At 28.8% G+C, this 19,156-nt stretch overlaps 4 protein-coding genes across 5 annotated transcripts in view; all 4 read right to left on the reverse strand.

The window, feature by feature from the left end:
* Positions 1-1,018: 1,018 nt before the first annotated feature.
* On the reverse strand, positions 1,019-3,105 carry LOC148226604 (retinol-binding protein pinta-like). The gene is made up of 6 exons (XM_088204234.1): positions 2,882-3,105; positions 2,664-2,823; positions 2,333-2,594; positions 2,153-2,263; positions 1,974-2,079; positions 1,019-1,904 (listed from the first exon to the last, which is right to left on the reverse strand). The coding sequence occupies exons 1-6, from the start codon at positions 3,102-3,104 to the stop codon at positions 1,753-1,755; spliced, it is 1,014 nt and encodes a 337-aa protein (XP_088060360.1). The 5' UTR covers position 3,105; the 3' UTR covers positions 1,019-1,752.
* A 388-nt stretch (positions 3,106-3,493) lies between these two features.
* On the reverse strand, positions 3,494-5,205 carry LOC148226605 (retinol-binding protein pinta-like). Its single transcript, XM_088204238.1, has 6 exons — positions 5,067-5,205; positions 4,851-5,010; positions 4,517-4,778; positions 4,338-4,448; positions 4,164-4,269; positions 3,494-4,094 (listed from the first exon to the last, which is right to left on the reverse strand). Exons 1-6 carry the CDS (start codon positions 5,203-5,205, stop codon positions 3,943-3,945), a joined length of 930 nt encoding a protein of 309 aa, XP_088060364.1. The 3' UTR covers positions 3,494-3,942.
* LOC148226606 (retinol-binding protein pinta-like) lies at positions 5,122-7,659 on the reverse strand. Of its 2 annotated transcripts, XM_088204240.1 has the most exons (7): positions 7,447-7,659; positions 7,229-7,388; positions 6,906-7,167; positions 6,727-6,837; positions 6,557-6,662; positions 6,368-6,490; positions 5,122-5,259 (listed from the first exon to the last, which is right to left on the reverse strand). In XM_088204240.1, exons 1-7 carry the CDS (start codon positions 7,583-7,585, stop codon positions 5,234-5,236), a joined length of 927 nt encoding a protein of 308 aa, XP_088060366.1. In that variant the 5' UTR covers positions 7,586-7,659; the 3' UTR covers positions 5,122-5,233. The 2 variants fall into 2 exon arrangements, with proteins under 2 accessions (XP_088060366.1, XP_088060365.1); XM_088204239.1 differs by lacking the exon at positions 5,122-5,259 and having other exon boundaries at positions 5,720-6,490; positions 7,447-7,656.
* Positions 7,660-8,322: 663 nt separating this feature from the next.
* The window catches only part of Pka-C3 (Protein kinase, cAMP-dependent, catalytic subunit 3), a 71,127-nt gene continuing 60,293 nt past the window's right edge, over positions 8,323-19,156 (reverse strand). The window contains exons 4-7 of the mRNA XM_088204078.1: positions 11,348-11,593; positions 11,093-11,274; positions 9,938-10,015; positions 8,323-9,650 (exon numbers count right to left, since the gene is read on the reverse strand). Coding sequence (XP_088060204.1) covers positions 9,525-9,650; positions 9,938-10,015; positions 11,093-11,274; positions 11,348-11,593 — 632 coding nt within the window. The 3' untranslated portion in view covers positions 8,323-9,524. The remainder of the gene's footprint in view (positions 9,651-9,937; positions 10,016-11,092; positions 11,275-11,347; positions 11,594-19,156) is intronic.

Raw genomic sequence — 19,156 nt, forward strand, 5'->3', positions numbered from 1 at the left:
GAAAAAATATTAGATTTCGCTACAGTGCCTTTTTGCTTTAGGATACAGTTCATTGCATTCTCAGCTTAGTGTCTACTCAATGAAATACTTTTTAAAATTACTAAGGAGCATCTATACGGTCTACGTCTTTAGAATGCGACGTTCGCTCGTTCAAGGTCGTATTAAATTTTTCTGAAACAATCACAAATGTGGTGATTTATGTTATCCGTGACTGTTTCGCCTCAAAGGGATTCTCTTAACGACGGAGAATAGTTACTGTGAATTCGTGTTGTGCGGTCCTCAAATCATTTTACGCCATACTGTTATTTTACTCCATTGTTAATAAATTATCGTTTATGGTCACAGTAACTAACGCAAGTTTAATGCCTGCACTACACTCTCTAGAAGTTGGCCAAGGTTGGCCAAGTCGAGTTCGGTTCTGTCCGCTCTAAAATCTCTCGGAAGTTGTCCGAAGTTACCGAGAACGGGAGGTAAAGTGGGGGTAATTCAGTCGACTTGGCCAGCTTCGAGCGCTTCCGAGCATTGTCGGCAAACGGACCGAAGTCAGAGCTGCTCTTTCGAGCACGAACGGTGAGATACTTCCTCTTTCGCTCTCTCGCGTGTTAAGTGACGACAGTGAGAGAGATAATGACATGGTTTTTCGCAAACTGAGATACAACGAGTAACTCGGTTCAATATCAGTATGCGCGTAGGCGTCCTATGGTTAACACGCATGTCAAGCGCTGCATCGTAGTCACGTGGTCAAGTTATAATACCACATACTTATCGGGGACACAATATTTTTGATATTTTTAAAGAAAATTATAACAAACTAAATTAATTAATTGTATATTTGTATGTACTGGTTATGGTTATGTATGTACCTACCCTAAATATATTATTATTATCCGTATTCTTATAAGTTTAAAGCTAAAAATCATTTATGTATAATTACGACGTTATTTAGATAATAATATAATTAATGTTAGTTTTCGAAAGATACAATCGATTCAACTTAGAAGAAATTTAAAAACAGATGAATAGTTTAAATCAATATATATCACATAATTATAAAAAGTATTTCTTCGTTGTCATTGAGTGTAATCTAGACAATATAAAAATACCAAAATTTAATGCAACATACAAACTATACATGCTAGCAAAAATAATGACAGCAATGGGCTTTTTACAACACTAACATTTTTTGTTGTGATTTTTATAAGGAAAATATTATGTTTTTCTTTAAAAATACATAATTAAAATCTGACTCATCTTTAAATCAGTTTGACACGTACATACATAAAAATATAATTGAAAATAATGATATTGTATTTAGTATTTTTCAAAAGTAAAAGTGTAGTAAAACGGTTAATTTAACAAAAACGCAATCGATATCTATAACAATTATAACTATAAAAAAATATTTATTGAATTATTAAATATTTGCTACAGAAATGTATTTTACGTTGGTATTTACAACCAAATTATTTAAAAGCTAATTAATGTTAAATTCTACCCTATTTCTTAGTATATAAAAATATAATCATTTTATTAAAAAAATGTTTAAATGTACTGAATATGTATAAGTTCAATAATTTTAATTAAAAATATTGACACTCACTGCTTTTAATTATACGAATAACTTTATCATGTTTAAATTTTTAATTAAATCCGGCAACGTATTTTTTGTATTAGGGTTTCTAACCATTTTTTTAAGCTGCACTTTGTACACTAAAAATATTTAATTATACTTTGAATATAGTCAAGATTATATTAATCCACATTTAACTGTCTGAACGATCCTTCAATTCCAAAAAGTGTCTCTGTGTTCTTCGGCGTTCCTTTCCGTTTGCTCTCATCAGATTTGTACTGCATATCATCCAGCAACCAATCTCTATAGCTTTCGATTTTCTTTTTCCAATCATCTATTACATTAATAAAATATTATATAATAACTTACATAACATTGTATTGTTATCTATAAAAATAATTACCAATTATATTTTGGATCGGTCCAGCTTCACCACCGTATTCAGACGGTAATATCGCTTTAGGAACAAACTTATAAAGCCCTTCCATATCTTCATTATGAATGTGTATCTAATAATACAAAAAAAAAACAATTTAAAAACGAATTTAATGCTAATTTTACTTTAAATAATATTATACATACACGACTCTTATTCTTTTCGTTCATAAAACCTTTGAAGAAGTTGAAAATCGTTTCTGATCCTGACGGAGTATTTATGTGATGAGTTCCTTTCTGTCTCAATGGCATGGCTTTCTAAAAAATATATTTTATTTAATATCAACATATAGTATAAATTCCATGTATGATTAAATAAAAAAATACCTCTCCCATCATAACCATCTTTTTAATGACTGACGGTGTCATTTGCGTGAAATGAGCAAATGTAGTTTTGCTCAAGTCGATTATGTACCTCTGTCCTGATATTACGGAAGTATCGTCTTCAACCAAGTTGATCAGTGAATATAAATTACTCACTTTCATTGAGTCCATTATTGAAACTTTATTTGGATCACAAGCGCCTGGTCTTATGATAACAACTCTTAGATCATCAGATTTTAATATATTTGGTAATGGCACACAAGAACTAAAATATATATTACATTGTCAACACAATCATTTCAATCATATATCCAATTTAAATATTAAAATATACCCTAAAGTCAATAATTCTTGAACCCACGGCTCCATTGGATCTATTGGAAGAGTCATTTCAGGGATTGCTGAACGCAAAGTATAGAACATATCGATTTTCTCTTTCGTTCTTTCTAAACTGTACTTGCAACCACGCAAAAATCCAACGATCCATTGATCATCTATTTATATATAATATTGAAAATCACATAAATAATATAATATATAATTTTAAATTACCTATTCTAGCGTGAAGATGCGGTTCTTTAGCGATCCACTCTTTAATGGCTTTAACATCACTCTCTATCCTTTCAGGGACTTCATTGAGCTCTTCTTTGGCTTTTTTAGCCAATTCTGGACTCAGTTCTCTTATATGCATTTTTATTCTTAACGATAAATAATCTGTCTTATGTGTAGCACAATTAAAAAAGCACTGTGAATACCCTTTGTCTGAATTGATCATCGATTATTGCTGATAAATGTTAACTAGTCATATCAGAACTGATAAAAATTAAGCTTATCTTTCTAAGTAGAGGTTAATACAGACATTTTTTAATTGTTATATAATAAATGACTAAGCCTTTTAAATGATCACGTGTCACATGAAAAAACTATGCAAAAATCATTATTTCACTAATAGCTTACTAAATATAAAATTTTAGAAAATTTATAAAATATATTTAGAGTAACGATATAATTTACTTATATTAATTTCGCTTTAATAATGAAGTCGTTACTTTAAAATAGTTTTGATTTATTATATTTTTTTAAAACTTTATTTAAACAGACATATAAAAAATGTCTCATAACATTTTTTTATAATGTTTGAGGATTAAAGAAAAATAAAAAACATTCCATTAAATCAAATTTTATTAAGATATGCTAAGAGACGTCATAAGAAAATTAATTTGAGTTACAACGAATAGAATTTTAATACTTAATAAGCGTATTTTTATTTAACTGGCCCACTTAGCTTAGAATTAATAATCTCAATTTACGCGGTTTTAAACTACATATTAATTGCATCTAAACCATTCTCTAAAATGCATAATATTTAACTTTAAAATACTGAATATAAAAAAAAACATTATTTAGGCTCAAAGTTTTAATATAAATTTAATAATAACTATTTCGTTTAATTTTATTAAAAAACTTTATTATTCTAAAATCAATTTTCAAAGTTAAAACATATAATGTTATTACACCAGAATTTCTAAGCCAAGTTTAATGTGCAATTGTACAATGAATTTAAATTAACTAAAAAATAATTTATTGATACTTAAAACGTAGTCAATATTTTATTAATCTACATTTAACTGTCTGAATGATCCTTCAATTCCAAAAAGTGTCTCCGTATTCTTCGGCATTCCTTTCCGTTTGCTCTCTTCAGATTTGTACAGCATATCATCCAGCAGCCAATCTCTATAGCTTTCAATTTTCTTTTTCCAATCATCTATTACATAAATAAAATAATATATAATGACTTACATAACATTGGATAGTCATTATATTGAATAATTACCAATTATATTTTGTATTGGACCTGCTTCGCCGCCATATTCAGTCGGTAATATGGCTTTAGGAACAAATTTATAAAGACCTTCCATATCTCCATTATGAATAAATATCTAATAGTATAAAAAATCCAATGAAGACATATAGATATATTGTAAATATTATATAAATTGATACATACACGACTCCTGTTCTTTTCGTTCATAAAACCCTTGAAGAAGTTTAAAAGCGCTTCCGACCCTGACGGAGCGTTTATATGATGAGCTCCTTTTTGTCTCAATGGCAACGCTTTCTATATGTATATATTTTTAATAACAACATACATAAACTATAGTTTTATTAAACTGAAAATGTATTTACCTCTCCGAACGTAACCATCTTCTTAGCAATAGACGGAGTCATTTGCGTGAAGTGAGCAAATGTAAATTTGTCCATGTCGACTAAGTATCTCTGTCCCGATATTACAGAAGTATCGTCTTCAACCATTTGAATCAGTGAATACATATTATTCACTCTCATTGAGTCCATTATTGACATCTTATTCGGATCGCAAACACCAGGTCTTATGATAATCACTCTAGGTTCATCCGATTCTGACATAGTTTGTAATGGCACACAAGAACTAAAAATAAATATATTAAATTGTTAACTCAATGACTTTAATCATGTATTAAATTTAAATAATAAACCAAACCCTAAACTCAATAATTCTTGAACCCACGGCTCCATCGGATCTACCGGAAGAGTCATTTCAGGGATTACTGAACGCAAGGTATAAAACATATCGATTTTCTCCTTCGTTCTCTCCAAACTATACTTGCAACCACGCAGAAATCCAACGATCCATTGATCATCTATTTATATATAATATTTAAAATCATATAAATAATATAAGATATTTTAAAATTACCTGTTCTAGCGCGAAGATGCGGTTCTTTACCAATCCATTCCTTAATGGCTTTAACGTCACTCTCTATCCTTTGTGGAACTTCATTAAGTTCTTCTTTGGCCTTTTTAGCCAATTCTGGACTCAGTTCTCTTATTTGCATTTTTATTCTAAACGATAGACAATCTGTCTTATGTGTAGCACAAATATAAAAGCACTGTTAAAAAAACCTTTGTCTGAATAGATCATCGATTAAATGCTGATAAATATAAACTCATATCAGAATTGATAAAAAAAAAGCTTATCTACCTATATAGAGGAAAATATAGACATTTTTTAATTATTATGTAATAAACTAAAAAGAATTCTTAATTTCACTTATAGTTTAATAAGTACATACTGTATGAATGTATAAAATTAAAAGCTTGTTAAAAATATTTTTCCTCTAAATGAAATTTTTATTTTAAATTAAAAATGTTTTTATTATTATATAAAGAAACATTCATTATACAAAAAATGTTTGATAATTTAATTCATTATACTTATATATAGCATAGCAGTATTTATATTGATATCATATCAAAAATTAATATTGATATTTACAAAAGATAAGGATAATATTACATATAGTATATATGTATATACAATATATAAGTTACTGAGAGATTTTCTCGTATGTGATATTATAATACTAAAATAATTCTCATATATTGATAATATATATACATCTAATTAAATAGTTATAATTAATTTTAGTATTATTTTTATGTGGTATACTAGCCTATGGGTTGGAACGGAGTGTTCACATACGTTAAAACCATTACTTTTAACGTTTGCTACTCTTTATTCTCTCGGTTTTAATTTAATCATCATTATATCTTATGTGATCAATACCTGATGATGTCCATATTATAGACAAAATAAAATATTTTATAACAATAAAATAACGCAAAAAAATATTCTAGCAACCTACTTGATAATAACGGACAGTGTGGTAAGGAATATTAAATATTTATATTAATGAAAAATAAAATTATTAGTTTAGAACAACTGTATTACTTCGCTACTTATTTTTAAATCTCAATGGCAATTTTGTATATCGTTGAAAATAGGATGAAAATAAAAAACATTCTTATTAAAAATATTTTTGTACTGGAACCAAAATTAATAATAAATATTTTTGTATTAAATTTTGCAGTATTTATAAGTGTCTTTACTAGTTTATTTTTATTAAAATGGTTTATTAGCACAAATGCTATATATTTATTATCGTACTTGATTTTTATTAGTATCATTTTAATCGACAGTTAACTGCCTAAAAGAACCTTCAATTCCAAATAGAGTCTCGACCGTTTTAGGAACACCAGGTCTTTTGCTTTCATCTGATTTGTACATTTTATCTTCCAAGAACCAATCTCGGTGCTCTTCAAATTTAACCTTCCAATAATCTACAAAAAAATACAAATTAACACGTTTATTTCTATAATAAATAAGAAATGGCTTATATAATTCACCTGTAATACTCTTTATTGAACCACCTTCACCACCATATTCATCTGGTAAAATTGATTTTGGTACAAATTTATATAATGAATCTAAATTTTCACCGTGCACATGAAACTATAATATACTGAATAAGAATATATTTAAATATAATTTTAATAGCATTAAATAAATTTCATACTCTTCTCTTATTTTTTTCTGTCATCATCATTCTGCTGAGGTTCATTATCGTTTCGGCTCCCAGTGGAATGTTTATATGATGTGTTCCTTTCTCTCTAATAGGCATAGCACTCTAGAATTATTAAATATAATTTAAAATATAAAAAACTTAATCGTTATAGTGCTAATATTACAACTTACTTGTCTAGACATGACCACTTTTCTTATAAGAGACGGTGTCATTTGAGTGAAATGGTTCATCCCCACGTTATTCAAATCTATTATGTAAATTTGACCGGAGACCACAGTTTGATCATCAGTCAATATTTGCATGTTTATAAACATAAAGTTCAAACGCATGCAGTTAATAATCGGTATTTTGCTTGGGTCGATAGCACCAGGTCTTATAATGATCACTCTGGGATCATCGGGATTGACTGATTTTTTCAATGGCAATATAGCTCTGGAATATTTTTATTTATTATATATATAAATTCAGACTGAAATACAAAATAAATAAATACCCTGCATTTAAAATATCTTGTACTATTGCTTCCCTTGGATCTATGCACATTGTAAGTTCCGGTACTGCACTTTTCATAGTATAAAACATGTCTATTTTTTCTTTAGTGCGTTCCAAACTATATTTGCATCCTCGCAGAAAACCGACTAACCATTGATCATCTAAATTAAGCCATATTTTAATTATAATATTATATATAGATCTATAAATAAAACTAACCAGTTCTGACGATCAGATGCGGTTGTTTTTTCAACCATTCTTTGATCGCTGTAAGATCATGTTGTATTCGATCAGGGTCTTCATTTAATTCATCTTTAGCTACTTTAGCTAACAATGGAGGCAACTCTCTTATGTACATTTTATATGAAACTATCAGTAAATTCTGATAATTTTCGATGAACGTCCAGAGATAAGTATTGATCAATATCAACGGTAAAGAATATCTGTTGTTAACTATTGTTATCAGAATATTATCATTTGATTACGCGTTACGGTGATAAGTTAAAATATATAGAAGGAGAGTAACGAGTATTACTATAAAATATGCGAAAATATTTTTTTAATTTTTTTTTAATCAATATTTGTACAAATATGTTTGTAACGGGCTACAAAATGAAGTGGATTATAAATTTTATTAGGATTAATTACAATATAGTTTTAATCAAGGCCTTATGCAATCTAAATAAATAGTATTTTAATTCTTCACTATACCATATTTGCGTTAACACAGTCAGTTCGAGAGTTATCCATTTCATCACTATTCATAATTGAGAAAGAGATGACAAGTTTGGGTTTACCCAACCTACATAAAATGTGAAATTATATTGGAAGACATTTTCCCTGTTAGATATATATTTTTACCAGCTAAAATATAATTTATCTGGCATGTATGATAATTATATTATATAAATAAAAAACGTAATGAACAAAAACAATTATGTCGCATTTCAGTAGTCTCTGGTTTTTGGACGTTGGATCTACGACCAAATGCATTCTGTAATTTGCATATGCATATTTACATTTATTTATTTTCGTCTTAATGCCATCTCATCTAAAATTAGATATATTCACATTTATAAAATAAAAATTCAGTAATAAAAATATCAATTTATTTATATTCAATACACTTAAATAAGTTATATACAAACACTATCCGCACACATTCATGTACATAATCACAACTAGTTTCTTTTCAAATATATATTTAACACCTTATGAACCTTCTCATTATAATATCCATGGCATGGAAGGCACTATCACAGATAAAGATTGCCAGTCCATTAACTTCGCACTTTGAAAGAAACAGATTTCATCGGTGTCATTCTCCCGTAAAGTTTCTCCGTAAGGTATGTTGATATTCTGAACCGATTTTATAACCGTATACATAATGAAATTAAATTCAATTAGTTTATATATAAATAAAACATGTAGACTAGTCACATTAAAGAAATTCATTACGATAACATTAAAAATAATATGTACAATATTTTGTAACTCTCTCACTAATAAGTTAATAGTACGCGTTTCATTGGTCAGTGAATTTTACATATTTACTGACTAATATTAAACATTCCATACTGATTAAAAGTAATATAAAAAATACTAATAAGTAACTACCATAAAAAAATTAAATACTGTGTTATTAAAACCTGTAAAGAAGGGAAATTAAGTAATATAATTTTTAAGAAAAATTCTTAGTTTGACATTTTTCTATATCAAAACACTTTAATATACAATTTAATGTTTTGAGATCGATTTTTAAGTTTCCATATTAAGCAAATGAGAAGTGTAAACTAAATTATAATAAATACTTATAAATAATACAGATAGGATTTTATTATGGCTTCAATTCCACACAATTGTGATAATGAAAATGTATCATACAAAAAAACTCTCATCTAATATGAATCACATCAATCTAAACCACACATATTATCCTATTATTTCATGTTTTTCGTGTGCTTTATACTACATTATTAATATTAACATATTTTTTTATTATTCATGAAATAAGTGTGTAATAAATAATAATGGTTATCTAATACTTATTTTATCAATTTGTAATTTCACAAAACACAATCTTCGCCATTTCTCTTTGCACATTTACAATGTACAAATATGTTTCAATAAAGAAGATTTAGAGACAAAAACGAAACAGTGTAACATTCCTCAGTCATTTAGAACGCATTTGCCGGTGTGCAGTACGAATTTGTACAAACCGGAAAGCTCATACTCGACGTCATTTTAATACTGTGACTATTAATATCATATACTCTTATACATATGTTAATTTGACATTAAAAGTCTTCGAATAAGTGCAGTTCTTCTTTATCTAGTGCTCGTGCGCCTTTCCAATCGGTCTCAGGATATTCATCAAAGTTGCTAGTATCACCGTCATACATTACTTGTGGAACAATTGGTGGCTATAACAAATAAATATACGATTAATACATTATTAGTTTTATAAAATACTTATTTATTAGATAATGGTATATTATTTATTATTTTAATAATTTATAATATAGATAATAATTAATATTTTTTAAATAGGTTTGAAACTTTGCTATTCTTTTAAAAGTAAAATTTAATATTATATTTTTGTATAGACATCTATTGTCAAGAAATATAACAATATTAAAAGTCAATAGATGTCGTCTTTTTTATTATTTTATTTTATTTTATTTTATTATTTCTTAAAAATATAATTTACCTGTAATTTTCTGAGGTAAACATCATGCCAGTCCAAGTGCTTGAACCATCTATGCCTCTTAACATCATCGGATCCACACTACAAGAGAAAATACTTTTATTAATTATGAAACATACTGCAGCTTAAATGACATTAAGATGCAACCTATAGAATATGATGAGCTAACAAAACGTATTTAGAGCTTATGTTCACGAATTTGTATGTTATTTTATTAATATTAACTTGCGTCACAAAGTGCAATCTGTGTTGCAGTCCAAAAAGTTGGATAAACACTGTTTTAGAGATTTCATTGAGAATTAAATTTAAGAATACGTAATTCTAATATTCAAACCTAGACGTATTATTGATATTTCCTTTTTATGGTTTGAGTACTCTTTTCGAAGATCTGCATTTAATATAAATATAGGTAAATAACCTATTACTTCTACTTATCTTCAAATTTAATAAGTTATGAAATCTTTAATAAAGGAGTTATAAAAAAATATTCTCTGTGCTTAGTTGTACTTTGATGCCCTAATAAAATTATACATAATTCTTCTCCCCTCCTCACTCACTCATTTATTTTATATTTACATCTAATTCGATCAACAAAAACTAACATTTGGTTAAAATTATATCTAAATCTAAATCAATATAAATTATCAAAAAATGTGGTTTTATAAATTACTTATTCCTTTATGATAATTTGTTACTCTATTTTCTGTGACCGGTAACAATCAACACTCAATGCTTCATCGCCCACGCTTTCAAGGTTGGTGATAAAAAAACTACAGATCAAATCAGTTAGATTAAAATAAATCTACTCATTGACAGCATTGAACGTGACTCATGAGTCACTGAGAGACACTTTTGACCGTTTCACTTCAAAACTGGATAAGCGCGGGTGTAAACGGCGGTCGTCCATTGATCGCAAATGGATCTAATGTAAATAGCCGATAGAATGGCAAAAAATCTACAACCTCGAACTTTTTATGATTTTTATATGTGAAGTGCTTGACGTATTACATCTTGTTTGTGTGTAATTTGAAGCATTTTTGGACAGTTCATGTGTGTTTTAGACAAATATGGTTAAAGCTTGTTTCCCACGCGTGTTTAGAAATTTATTTTTATCACATTTATAAAAGTAACAATATAGGAATTGAACATAAATCTTACCTTCATATTTCCTAATCTTTTGGTGCGATCCGGTACCAAGAGTCTCTTGATCAAATCTTTCGCTACTATATCCAGATGTCTAGCCCATTCGACTTTACCGCTCAGAATCTTCTCGTATATTCCAAACGGATTGTTGTCATAGAATGGGGGATATCCAACTAACATTTCGTATATGAGTACCCCTGTTAAACACAAATAGATTAAGTAAATATTTGTCTATGGAAATTAAAAAATAGTCATACAAGTTGAATTTACCTAATGCCCACCAATCCACAGCCTTATTGTGTCCTTTGGATTGAATGATTTCGGGCGCTAAGTATTCAGGAGTTCCGCATAAAGTCCATGTGCGATCCGTCAACTTTTTGGCAAACCCGAAATCGGTTATCTTCAAGTGTCCGTCTCTGTCAAGCAGAAGATTCTCTGGCTTTAGATCGCGATACACGATCGATTTAGAATGGAGATAGTCTAGTGCGCATACAATTTCAGACGCGTAGAAATTTCCTGTAAAAAATAATGCAAACACTATTAAATTAAATGAAAACAACGGCCAATAATAAACTTCACGTTTAATTATCTAAAAGAATATAATGGATTGCTCTAAATCTTGTAGAAACTAGAGCATTTTGTCGGAACGGATGAACTGTAAAATAGCCAATTAAAGTTTGACGTGCACATTACAATACTATTATTAGGTGATTATGAAACCTGGTAGATATTTCTAAGTTTATTAATGCAATTTTATGAAGCTAATCAAAGTTGCAACATACATATAATTGGACTACATTGCTTCCAAAGCATGTAATAATAAATGATTTTTACGATAAAAATATTATTGAATACTTTTGATTTCTTTAAACAATACTCTAATTATGAATTACGCCAATGCAGTGGTTTACACAATATATGATCAATAAATTATCGTTAAAATTATCGTTTGCTAAAATTAGAAAATGTAAATACCTTAACACAATTCTATACACAAAAATCTATCTGATTGTTGCGGTCTTTACTAGTGGGATATATTTACTAACTCACTCTTGCTTTAATACCCCATTTTTTTTGTGGAAAATACGTTATAATGTATTTTTAACAAGATTTTTCAAAACTCTCACATTGCTTGAAAATCTAAAATATAAAACGAGTAATGATTACTAAAATATTGCCGAATATAGTTATGGCAATAATTTGTTTAGTAAGCTACATATATAATCTATGATAAGATTAACATTTGATTTTGTAGATTTGTAGTTATTTTTTATCGAAGAAATTGTGGATATGAATTTATTTACATTAAATCTCATATAACCAAAAATATTGATAAAATATGTTATGCGCTGTAATTAAATATTTTTTTATAATTTAAAAAATATATTTTTGGCTGATCATCTTAACTTTACATCAGTTGTTGATCCCTTATATTAACAATATTTCGAATACTCTTGCCAGTACAATTTATCACAATCTTGAAGATACATCGGGATTTAAATCATTTTAATCGAAGCATAAAAGACAGTAAAAAATTAAAAGAAAATAATAGTGCCAACAACAAAAACAAATTAATAGTGATTTATAAAACCAAGCAATTAGACTTCAGACGTTAAAAAATGCTTACAATACATATTTCCAAGGTTCATATAATATTTATTTAAAAATAAAAATCAATATAATATACCATTTACTAGTAACTACAGTGTTACAGTGTGAAGGGATATAAAAATCAATTCACTTGATCTTAAATTTCGGGATGAAAGATGGTCAGGATTAGCTGGCCGTTCACGCGCGGACACATCCGTCGGATCTGTCCGTCTCGGGTGCCTGGCGGACAAATCCGATCGTGTGTGATGAGAAAAGACAAGGCGATGTCTGTCTGTCCGCTGTCCGTGCTCCAAACGAATGGATCTGGCACAAATAGGCAGATCCTAGTACCCGCACCCGATTGTTAACAGTATTTTTTGTTAAAATTTGTCCCTTAAGTGATTTTATGACCCATGCCATTTCCAATTGCCTTTATTAATTTGCGTCAAAGTTGCTGCCATAAAATAAAATTTTAGTGATAAGGTTTTATTACTTTATGATAAGTTTTTGCTCTTTTGAAAGAGACATCAGACAACTGTTTTAAAAGGACGCGTAAAAAAGACCGATGTCCGAGTTCAGACAGTTTGCGTGTGTGGCGAAGCTCGGACAGATCTGTCCTGGTGTCCGTCGGACATATCTGTGCGTGTGTGCTTAGCTATTGACCTTTTATATATGTATGTGTGTAAGTACATAGATTTGTATTTATATATTTTTAATGTTCCAATATTGCAATTTAAATTATAGTAGTAGCACATTTATTAAAATCCTTCATTCGCGTAATAATATATTTTAATTAATAAAATAGATGTCACTGATTTACAGTCTCTATACCTATCTAGTGGTTATCGATTGTGTTTACCTTATTTTAATGCATTGGAATTGTACTTTTTATGTTGCAAAAATGTAATAATAAATCGTAAAAAACAATTTGGATTCAAAAATAAACTCTACATACCTCACAATCTATATCTTAGAATTTATTCACCAAATTAAAATATTATCATAACACTTTCTAAAGAACAAAATAAGTAAAATATTATTATATATCTCAAATTACTCAATTTTTATAAACATAACAGAGTTGCACAAGCGCGGAAGAGTGTTCAAGCAATTCGGCAATGCAGAAGTCATTTTTTTCTGTTCCGGTTAACAATGACGAATCTCGCATGAGCAATTTTATTATTTCATACATTTATAAAAACATAACATACCAATTTTCTCTGGTAAAGAGTTTTTTCGATGCAGGCAAAGGAAAAAATCGCACGTAACGCTTCCGACGTATCACGAACGGTTAATAAATTTTAATTATGATTTGGCACCGTCAGTGTATTTATTATGGACGTTTTGGCAGCTAATTTTGAAAGAGTAGTTCCAAAATAGACGGTCGATCAATCTTGCTAGTGATAAGTGACTGGAAGATGATCGATAATTGTGTGCGAATTCGAGTATGGCTCTTTGCACCTCACACAATACGTTTACCAAAATCTAGACACTATACACAATAGAGACGATTAAAATAGTATCTATATATATATATATGGAGAGTGTATCTAAAAGATCGAGCTGTAGGTGTATGATTGATAAGTGTCAAGATCGCGAATAATAACTATTATAATTAATCACATGTAGATATTATTTAGTTGACGTCAATACAACGATGACACCATTATTATCATTGACCGCTTTAATAAAACTGGACAATCAGTAATAACATACCCGAAGTCAATATACACATAATATGTAAATATCTGTGTATTACACATGTACAGACATTTCTAATGCATGCATTATATCTTCACTGTGACTCAGTGACTAGTCATCTCTAACGATCACGATTTCGTGATAGTCAAGAATGTACGTTACTTCCTTCATATATATTTTTTATGAAAATTTTATATTAAATATAATGCTAAGATACTTGACAGATAATGCTATAAGAAAAGCAAGTACATACAAAATTATTTTTCTAAAAAACAAATTTAAAAATAAGCACTTGAATATTTATAGTAGTAAATGAATGCGTATGAAAATAAATAATCCGTTATTGTAACACAAACAAACAGATAAAGAAATTCCAGAGGTTCAGCAAACTATAGTATATTAAGGACTTTTGAAGTACATTTTAAAATTCAAGTGCCAAACAGTGAAATGAACCGGAACAAGTATCTGAAAAATCATTACTTTAATTTTAATTTCACATAGTTTTATTTAAATATTTTATTAAAATATTTAAATAAAACTCAAAAATCTAGAGAGAAACAAGAAAATAATCATAACCTTCTAAGTATAATAAATACTAAATATGTACTGTAATAATACTACTACAGAATATAATTCATTGGATATATGTAAGTATACACAGTTTACATTGAAACAATAAATATTCACAAATATATCTACATATTTTTACGCCCATTGTTTGACTGACCTTACTCAAAGTTTGCATAGCTACGCTTTAGGACCCTGCTCAAAAAATCATGTAGTGTCTAATATTTTATTTCCCAGTTCCTTGGCATGAGCCATTAACTTGGATAACTATTTCATTTATTTACTTTATCTCCTTTTTATTTTTTGCGAGAAAAAAACAATTTTTAAATGTATTTTATGTTATTTAATGCTTATATTTTTTTAAAGTTTTTTAATTAACGGATTGCTTCTGATTTCTTTTGTGGTAATTATCGTTTAGTTTATCGAAATGGTCACATAAAGTATCCTTTTTTATGCTTTCTAGCTATTTTTAAGATGTAAGATTTTTGTTGCATATGTATAAGCTTAGTGGCACTATTAAGTATTTTTTTATCAAAAAGTACAATTATTTAGTATAAAAAAGTTTTATCAAAAAGTAGAGTTTCCGATTAAGTCATGATTGAAGAAAATAAAAGATGTCACAACTCACCCGTGTATAATATATCTCATGTTATATTCAAATTCTCTATTTTCTAATAAAAGAATAAATTGCATGCTAAAAATTCACACGTCATGTGTGACTACGTAGACATCATAAACTAATCTAGATTATCTTCATCGCCAGTGGTACGTCAAAGAAATATAAAGAAAAAATAATTTTCTTTTCGATTTGACTATTTTTCACGCGGAAATGGTGTCCTGTCCTATTCCTGACCGCTCTTGTTAAAAATAATGGGTATGTATCTTTCTTTTTTTTTACCGGTCAACCACGTCATTTGTCCATTTTCAGCCGAAACCGACTCGACTTCCAGAATAACTCCGTTATACCAGAGCGAGTGTATGTGGCACAAGAACTGCGTCAATGATGTTGACGCGGGATTATCTCTTTGGCTGTTCCTTACAAAACTCTTGACGAAGACACTCCCATCTGCCACCGTCAATCATTCTCCCGTCGTAGTTTTACTGGCGTCAACGATTTGATTGCCAAGGTCCTGAGCAGTGATACTGTATTTTACGTTAGATTCTTAAACATTTAACGGTCAACCTTATTTATAATAACTTGAAATATGAATTAAAAAATAATAAATCTTTAAAAATATAAACATTAAAAATATCATTATCTATTTTACTATTGATAACACTTCACTACATATGTACATAAATATCTACATATATCATGTTCATTTGAATATATTTTTTAACATGAAAGGACCATATGTATAAGGTAATTGCTAATTTTATGTTATAAAAGACATGCATTACAGCCGGAATTATTCTAGAGTAATATTTTATTTATATTCATAAGAAAGAACTACGTTTTTCTCATTATTCATGATAAGAAAAATCGTTGTGGCTTCGGTTAATAACGATATAAAACACATTTATGGCAAGAACAAGCTATTATTATTACCGTAAATAATTTATTTCGCTGTCATAAAAAGGTGCAGTTAATATGTAATTCACTTGCTTTTTTTACCACTTCTAACCGTTTTTAGCATGTGCGTTCACTTTAAAGAGCACACAAAACGAGAAAATGTCTACATAGAAAGTTCTCCGTAAAAAATTAAATCTCTCCAAATATTTCACCCAATAGTCGTATATTTCGCTAAAGGCTTTATGATGTATTATATTTTATGTGAACGTATTCTACAAGATATACAATATTTTTTTCCTTTCATATATCTACATGTAGTCTGTACCATGGAAATAACTTATATTTTCTGCAATTTGTTTTTGGTTGGAGCCTAATTGCTTCTTTTCATAAATCACTGTTAATTTTTTCTGGTACAATTATTTTATTTTATTTCTACACTGTCTTTTCTGCTTCAATTAAAATGATGTATTTAAACGGTGGCTTAGTGAGCCGCTGGCACTTGAGCAATCGCCAGGGGCGCCAACAAATTTTTAAATTCGCTCAAATATATATATTATGTAAATTATATAATATCCTATTATCCAAAGAGCAACATGGTGTGATAAAAAAATATTATAGGTTTTTGTTTGAGTTAATCTTTTTTATTCTACGTTAATACGTATGAAAATTGTCAGCTACGTTAAATGCATAGTTTGTGTTTGACAGTCATGACTTTACAGTGGCGTATCTATGGGGGGGGGGGGGCGAGCCGCCCCGGGCGGCACTTGCTTGGGGGCGGCATATTCGCAATGGGATCGTCTAGTGTGGTTCTTAACCCTGAATACACTAAAACATGCATAAATTCACGAATAACAATTTATTATTTTAAGAAATGCTGATTTTATGACCTTGCAAAAAATGTATGGGGGGGCGGCAATTTTAAGAATTGACCTGGGCGGTACATACCCTAGCTACGCCACTGTGAATTTATAACGTATTTCGACACGCTTGTTTTAAAAAATTATAAATAGGATATTTACAATAAATTTTGTGTTAATATGGAATTGAATAAAGTCAAGTGTTGGAGAAGTATTCTGGCAAAAAGGTTTTGTCTAAATAAAGGATTTATGGTAGGTACAATCGTTTTTAAGTAAGACAAAATAAATGGGCGACATAGCAAATAAACCGTGAATAAAAATATTTTTTTTTTAAGAGACATTATTGTTAGTAATAATCGAACCACTATTAGGAAAATTGACAATTTTAACTTAGATTTTTAGCATTAAATAAATAGCAGCCAAATACGTTCCATACTACTGTTAAATATTTAACGAAAAACATACTTAATAAATTTACAATATTAAAACCTAAAAAATAGTAGATCAACTCTGAAAATCATCAGTGAAATCAGTTGCATTGTAATCACAAAACAAATAGTTGGTAACGTTGGTAACAAAGAGTAAAAATAATCGAGAATATTTTCGAGTCTAAAAAAATATTTTAGCCCTTTACTATACTAACATTATTAAAAAAATACGAAGAAAATTTGGCTTCGTTATGCGGAACATGTGTCACTTAAATAATTTATTGGTGATTCACGCTCTCTACGATACGCTAGTTCGTAGCGTTCTCGAATATGGCTGTATTGTCTGAAATAATGAAGAGAATTCAAGTAAGATATTTCAAGGTCTACTCAACAAATCACTTTTTAAAATTTCTAAAGAGCGGTGTTGACAGTCCATCAATGCTCGGCATTCAGCTGCGAGCTCTAGAGTGCCTTAGAGAGTCGCGATCGCGTCCCTTATTCTTGCCCGTCGCGGCTATAACGCCTTCACTTTCACGAGCCATCCAATTTCTCAACGAGCTGGCCGAGAATGAGAATGTTTTTGAAGATAGCTATGAGAAGCTGGGAAATTTATGTGGGATGGTGTGCATCATAATTGTTTTTTTTTTTCATTTAATTTTCTTAAATATTTAATGGTATACTTATTGTTTGTGTAATAGCTATCAATAGGAACACCTATCAAGACACGATGAGCGGATTTGTAATAAAAAATAAATGTTTTAAATACAATATTAAGACGTGTAATTATTTTACACAAGCGTATGTACAAATATTGTATATTATAAGAGTTATCATTAAAATACATTGATGATAAAAAAAAAATAACATTATTATTCATTAGATTATGATAGTTGACGAAGTTTATGAAAAGAGTATCAAATTATACGCCTCTATAAATTAAAATTTGTAAAGATATGTAAGATAAATTATATTGCATATAACTGATATTATTATAGAAATAGTATTGGAAGTAAGGGATAGCAACTGATTTTATTATGTTAACAAGTTAATCATCATCATCTTTAAAAAAAATTTTTTGCGTATTATTTTAATTTTCGACTATCGTGACGCACTGGGGTTACCTGTTAGGTTACGATTGTCTTAATTGAATCTAAATAAATTAATTTAATAATATAAAAAAATATCACGCTGCGAAAAGTTTATTTTAAACTACTAAAAAAAATAGTATGAAGTGCAAAAATATAAAATAATATAATATTTGTATAGCTTTATAATTTTAAAATAACATCAACATTCACTAAATAGTGTAAAAAAAAAACAAAATGTAAATAAAAACGATTTTTAAATTTAAAATGCAAAAAAACGCTTGTTTAAAACGATTATTGGTCTCTCTATGCTTTTTAGTATTTATTTATTTACTGGC

This window comes from Plectrocnemia conspersa, unplaced genomic scaffold, assembly GCF_051122295.1.
Source record: "Plectrocnemia conspersa isolate PC_06_02 unplaced genomic scaffold, ASM5112229v1 ptg000014l, whole genome shotgun sequence".
Lineage (NCBI taxonomy): Eukaryota > Metazoa > Arthropoda > Insecta > Trichoptera > Polycentropodidae > Plectrocnemia > Plectrocnemia conspersa.

Bases quoted from the DNA above. Each gene is read 5' to 3' on its own strand.
- LOC148226604 (XM_088204234.1), bottom strand. From the start codon at position 3,104: ATGATCAATTCAGACAAAGGGTATTCACAGTGCTTTTTTAATTGTGCT. The intron at 2,595-2,663 runs GTATATTTTAAT...TATATATTTTAG, and splicing joins CAAGAATTATTGACTTTAGG to TTCTTGTGTGCCATTACCAA. The intron at 2,080-2,152 runs GTATGTATAATA...TTGTATTATTAG, and splicing joins ACGAAAAGAATAAGAGTCGT to ATACACATTCATAATGAAGA.
- LOC148226606 (XM_088204239.1), bottom strand. From the start codon at position 7,585: ATGTACATAAGAGAGTTGCCTCCATTGTTAGCTAAAGTAGCTAAAGAT. The intron at 7,389-7,446 runs GTTAGTTTTATT...GGCTTAATTTAG, and splicing joins GCATCTGATCGTCAGAACTG to ATGATCAATGGTTAGTCGGT. The intron at 6,838-6,905 runs GTAAGTTGTAAT...TAATAATTCTAG, and splicing joins AAGTGGTCATGTCTAGACAA to AGTGCTATGCCTATTAGAGA.
- LOC148226605 (XM_088204238.1), bottom strand. From the start codon at position 5,205: ATGCAAATAAGAGAACTGAGTCCAGAATTGGCTAAAAAGGCCAAAGAA. The intron at 4,449-4,516 runs GTAAATACATTT...ATATACATATAG, and splicing joins AGATGGTTACGTTCGGAGAG to AAAGCGTTGCCATTGAGACA. The intron at 4,270-4,337 runs GTATGTATCAAT...TTATACTATTAG, and splicing joins ACGAAAAGAACAGGAGTCGT to ATATTTATTCATAATGGAGA.